This window comes from Andrographis paniculata, unplaced genomic scaffold (genome assembly GCF_009805555.1).
Source record: "Andrographis paniculata isolate CXL003 unplaced genomic scaffold, ASM980555v1 Contig12END, whole genome shotgun sequence".
Classification (NCBI taxonomy): Eukaryota; Viridiplantae; Streptophyta; class Magnoliopsida; order Lamiales; family Acanthaceae; genus Andrographis; species Andrographis paniculata.
Window position 1 is genome coordinate 4,549,722 of NW_026137402.1, and position 5,819 is coordinate 4,555,540.

The 5,819-nt window shown below is 33.5% G+C and overlaps 1 protein-coding gene across 1 annotated transcript; it reads left to right on the top strand.

Annotated features, from left to right (window-relative positions):
* Positions 1-890: 890 nt before the first annotated feature.
* LOC127251967 (zinc finger protein AZF2-like) lies at positions 891-1,949 on the top strand. Its single transcript, XM_051275946.1, has one exon. The coding sequence runs from the start codon at positions 1,130-1,132 to the stop codon at positions 1,793-1,795; it is 666 nt and encodes a 221-aa protein (XP_051131903.1). The 5' UTR covers positions 891-1,129; the 3' UTR covers positions 1,796-1,949.
* The last annotated feature ends 3,870 nt before the right edge of the window (positions 1,950-5,819 follow it).

The following is a 5,819-nucleotide window of genomic DNA, read 5'->3' on the forward strand; positions in this document are numbered from 1 at the left end:
AATAAAAAAGGAAGCAAAACAAACAGAAAGGGGTATGTCTTTTAGTACAATAGGAGTGTCATACATGTCCATCTCTGTGCATATTAGCAACATATGCGTGTATTTGTCTTGACGCGGACAAACTCAGTGGACAATACTAGCGACTCCCGGGATCCCACTTCACAAAAGCCGCACCCCAGCCTGCCCAATTCTATTCTGGCTCTCTAGTCCTGGATCTCTCTCCACATACCATCCCTCCTCCATTTACTTTCGTCAAGTGGACATCACAACACAAACGCAAACACCACTCTCTCGTCTCTTCTTCATAGTAAAGTCTAAAGACACGTAGACATATATAGAGGTGGATAGTTAGATAGAAGATAGATATATATCTATCTATCTATCCGGAAGGGTTTGGCAGCGCTGAATTTGAAAAATCAGCATTGTATTGGTTCTTTAAATCAGCATATATAAAATATGAAAATAGTACACATTTTTATTAAATACAATATATTTTGTTTGTAATAAAAATATGTACAATTAGTTCGTGTGTGTTGTATTAAAATACATCATGAGTTAAAATTATGTAATCTTTGTATTTATATTATATTAAAGTATATTGTGTGTTGGTATTCAGCAGAATGCTTAATATAAATATGAGCCGTGTTTCCTCTCCTACTCAGTGCCCACTCCCATTTGACATATATGTATATGAATGTATGTATTAATGTATACGTGTAAGCCTTCCTTCCCAAGCACATCACGAAGTTTACTTGTGCCGTTCAATTAACAAAACCATATCCAATATTATATTATTATTATTATTATTATTATTATATATAAATTATTAGCTTTTATATATTTCCGCCACATCACAAACTAGCCAAATATATTCTCTGCATACATATACATATATATCTATTCTCATTCTGCTACGCAACTTCTCCACCGCCACTCCCCCCACGCAACTCCCAACCCTACATATACATACAGATATATAGAGAGAGAGAGAGAGAGAAAGATCACTTCCCCAATTCACTCACCCTCACTTGAACCCTAATTCAAATTCAATTCTCTGTTTTCTTCATATCTTACGGCTTCTCTTATCTGTTTGATTTGATCTGATTTGATTTTCGTTCTGAAACCTGCCATGGTTCTAGAGGCTTTGAACTCGGTGGCGCCGCTCAAGATGCGGCGGGGAAGATTCGACGACGCCGAGGACTCGTGGCGGAAATCGAAGCGGCCGCGCCGGAATCTGGATCAGTCGGAGGAGGATGAGTATCTCGCCGTTTGTCTTGTCATGCTCGCTCGAGGCGGTAATTATCGTCCGCCGTCCTCCGCCGCCGCGAAGAAAGATGATGAAGAATCCTCTCTGACTCCGCCGGCGCCGCTCAGCCACAATCCTCACCGGTGCACCGTCTGCGACAAGGCGTTTCCGACGTACCAAGCGCTCGGTGGCCACAAAGCGAGTCACCGCGTCAAGCCTCCGACTGCCGACCAGGACAACAGCCACGCCGCCGCCGCCGCACCGCCGCTGCCATCGTTGAGCTACGTTTCAGCTCTGAACCCTAGCGGAAGGCTTCACGAGTGCTCCATCTGCCATAAATCGTTCTCCACCGGTCAAGCTTTGGGCGGCCACAAGCGCAAGCACTACGACGGCGTAATCGGCGCCGTTAAAAGCCGCACGACATCCTCCACCGTCAGCGATCAGAAGTCCGTCGCGCCGGCGAGACTGACTATTGATTTGAACCGGTCGCCGTCGCCGGAGCTCAATTGCGACGATGAAGTGGAAAGTTCTCTGCCGCCTTTAATCTGAACGCCCAATTTTAGGAATAAAATAAAATTTAATAATATTTATTTAGTTATAGGAAAATTCCAAGCTGGTTCTGTTATTTATTAATCGATGTAAAGGAATTCTTTCATTCATTGGTTGAATATATATAAATATATATTATATTATTTACATTTAATTTTATGAAACTTTTTGTCTATGGATTGTATTGTATTGTATTGGGCATATATGATTTAATTTAATTAAATTAAGATGGGAATTTGAATATAGCTTAATTGACACCGTAACAGCACAGTTAATTTTGACGGGTTATGGAGTTGAAATAAATTTGTACATCAAAATATATATAATATAAAAAAGAAAAGAAAGATTATTGAATATCTATGCGTTTCCTTAGAAAGGTGAAATACTGTGCCGGGTCTTGTTACTTAGCAAGTAATTAATTATTTAACAAGAATTTAAGGAACGTCGTTACGCGGTGTAGGACAATTATTATTATTATTATTATTATTATATTATTATTATTATTATTATTATTATTATTATTATTTTATTTATTTCCAGGTAAGTTGAATGGGAATGTGCTGAAACAAAGGAAATGGAATGGTAATTTAGTGCGTGAGGTTCGTTGTGCTGTCAAACGCGCACTTCATTTGCTTCATGCTTTCTCCCCAAGGAATTAATATTGTTTTTTAATTCTCTCTTCTTCCATCCGCATATATTTGACTGTTGCATTAATTTTACTTCATTTTTTATACTTTCTCCTGTCCAAATAGGTTGTTTTTTTTTTTTAATAACAAATTAAGAAATAATAGTATTTTATTAGTTAGTAAAAGTTTGTAAGAATTTTTAATATATTTTTTTTTTTGACGTTTGCAACTTGAAGTGAGGGAGAGTGTCACGGACCGATATTTCTACCCAGGTTCTCAGTCATAATCAGCCCCATGTATGCGAGCTCTGATCCTGTACAGTTAATCATCGGTATATGTCTCGGTGCAGTGCGTCTTCCGCCTTATTTATCCTGCATTATACGGTATACCCAGGCTTATGCGCACAAGGGACGGCTATAAAAAAAAAAGTAATTATATGTATAATGGTATGTTTATAATTTAGGTGAAAGTTAAATGTATGATTAACTTTTACTAAAATAGGAAATAAATACTTTAAAGTGAGACGAACGAAAATAGTATAAATGGTACTTTGAGTTGGGACAGATGGAGTATTATTATTATTAGGCAGGAATTGTAGCGGCTATCCTCCCTAAAGTCGGTAAAACAAGCCACATTAGACGAATTATATGTAACTTATCGAATTTAATAGCGTGTAAATTAAGTCTAAAAAAACAAATCATACTAAACGAACTATAATCAAGATAATTACATTGGAGGGAGGAGGGTGTTAACAAAGATGTAACGAAGTGTTAGAAGTTACAACACTCTCCTAACATTGTTTAGAAGTAACAATAAGCCAATTATCTAGGTATACTTAATTGATCTTCAACTTAATTGGCTTATTGGCTTTTCCTGCATTTTATCTTTTCTTCTTTGATGATATCAATTTGTGATCATCAATTTCCTTGTTCTAGCTTTTGAATTTTATTTTATTTTATTATTTTTTTTTTTTTAAAAAAAAAAATGATCTTTCCACTAATGCTTTCCATAAATTCTTTGATTTGGCATTCCCTTATTGCATTCTTTCCACAAACTTCTCTGGCCATGCTTAAGTGTGACTTTTTGTTTATTTATTTATTTATGGGTAAGGATTAAGGCATATGTTAATGGGCTGGGTCTCTTTTATATTCTATAAATCAATTCCTTTAGATGGGCTACTTCGCAAAGCCCATCCAACATAAAATTTATTTTGAAAGCCCATAAAAAACAGAGCCTAAAAATATACTCCTTCCGTCTCAAACACCGTGCAATATTTTATTTTCCTTTTGATATGTCTCAAACACCCTGCAACATCTCTAAAATATAAAATAATTAATTATACCTAATCTCTACCCCACACTTTATCTCCACGTATCATCCAAATTAAAAAAATAAAATATATATTTCTTTCACCATCACATCACCTAACTTCTAAATCATTATACTTAATATTACCCACCTAAAAATTTGTGCCAAAAATAAATGTTGCACATTGTTTGGGACGGAGGGAGTATTTTATATGAGCTCATTTGTAATTTGTTTAATTGAAAAAATATCAAAATGAAAAAGTAAAAATAAACAGACCAACTATTTTGACTATCTTATAGTTTAATTACTTTTTTAAGTCTTATTGATCTAATTATTTTTCAAATGTCCTGACAAATTCGTATAATCAAATATATATATGGATGAAAGTCTTCTCTCTCTCTCTCTCTCTCTCTCTCTCTCTCTCTCTCTCTCTCTCTCTCTCTCTCTCTCTCTCTCTCTCTCTCTCTATATATATATATATATGTATATTACTACACATATATAAATATATTACTACACATATATAAATATATTACTACAATGGAGTGTTGGACATTACATTTATATTTATATTTATATTAAGTATAACGGACATTACATTATACGCATTTATTATAATGAGACAACGCAGAGTTGTCTTGCATTGTGGTATAATAATTTCAACGATACCTTTACTACAACAAATTATAAATGTTCTCTAAACTGTATTTTATTATCACGCATTAAAATATAATGAAATAACATATTATATATTTATTACATTTTTTGTGCTCCCATTGTCAAATGCCTACATATTTCTTCACGTTATCAACTTCTTTATTTTATTAAAATAATAATTATTATTATTATTATTATTATTATTATTTCAAAAAAGGCTAATGGCACAATATGTGTTTTTGTTAAATTGGTCCTCAAGCTTTATAGGAACTTGGTTGGATATTTGAATGTTTGGAGTGTTATTCAAATAATATACAAATAATACATAGTTTGATTACACATAGCGCATGCTGTCTATAATAATGACATGTGATGTTACCTCATAATTATAGCGTGTTGTATAACGGTACGTGGTGTGCTAAAATCAATTAGTATTTGTGTTGTATAAGATTATAGCATGTGATGTCAGTTCATGTATTATATTTGTGTTATTAGTTCATAATTACAAGTATAATAATACGTGGTGTCCTGAAATAAAGTATTGATTGAGTTGTATAGTACTATAGCATGTGCTATTAGTTCATGTGTTCTATTTGTATTATCTGAATGCAGACAGTGTGCTACCGGTAATAACACCGTGTACTGCGGTGTGTTGTCATCACAATGCTGAATTTTAAAATTCAGCACTATAGCCGCCGCCTTTGAAAAATTAAGGTATGAAAACTGTATTTTAAATGAAAGATTGTTGAACGTGAAATTTGATTATATCCAAAATTCTAAAAAAACTAATTTGAATATTGTTAACATGTGTTATATGTAGACCTAGGATTTCTATGCTATAAATATACATATATTATCATTTTCGCATTACAATTCTCATATAGTGAAATTTGCGATTTAATAACGTCCCCAAATGTAGATCAATTTAATTGAACTGGTTTACCAAATTTCGTATTCCTTATTGTTTCTTTATTGCTTCCGCATTGCATTATTTTTTATTTATTTTGTTTTATCACAATCCAACCTTTGCAAAGAGGAATATACTTGTAGTTGATAAGACTCATTAAATTTTAGTTGATTGTGCGACTTTTGGTATTTGGTGTTTTTGTGTGATTCTTGTAACTTGTTTATGTTTGTTTTCACGGTGGAAAGATCTTGGTTGAAATCCCCTAAATATAGACCGTGTTGGCGGTCAACGAATTGAGTTTTCGAATTTTATGTTCTAATTGTTTTACCTCTTATGCATGTAATATACCATTGTACATTCGCTATTTTTAACTATTCACGGATAATTTTTCTGAGATAAATAAATTTATGGTATTTGTTTTATATTCTACTATATTTTATATATATATATATATATATATTTTGCTACTCGAATTTAAAGTTCAGCTATCTTGTCCTCGACGTGCATTGTTGTTTTGCAACCGTCA

Excerpts from the sequence above, each read along its gene's own strand:
- LOC127251967 (XM_051275946.1), top strand. The coding sequence starts at position 1,130 with ATGGTTCTAGAGGCTTTGAACTCGGTGGCGCCGCTCAAGATGCGGCGG.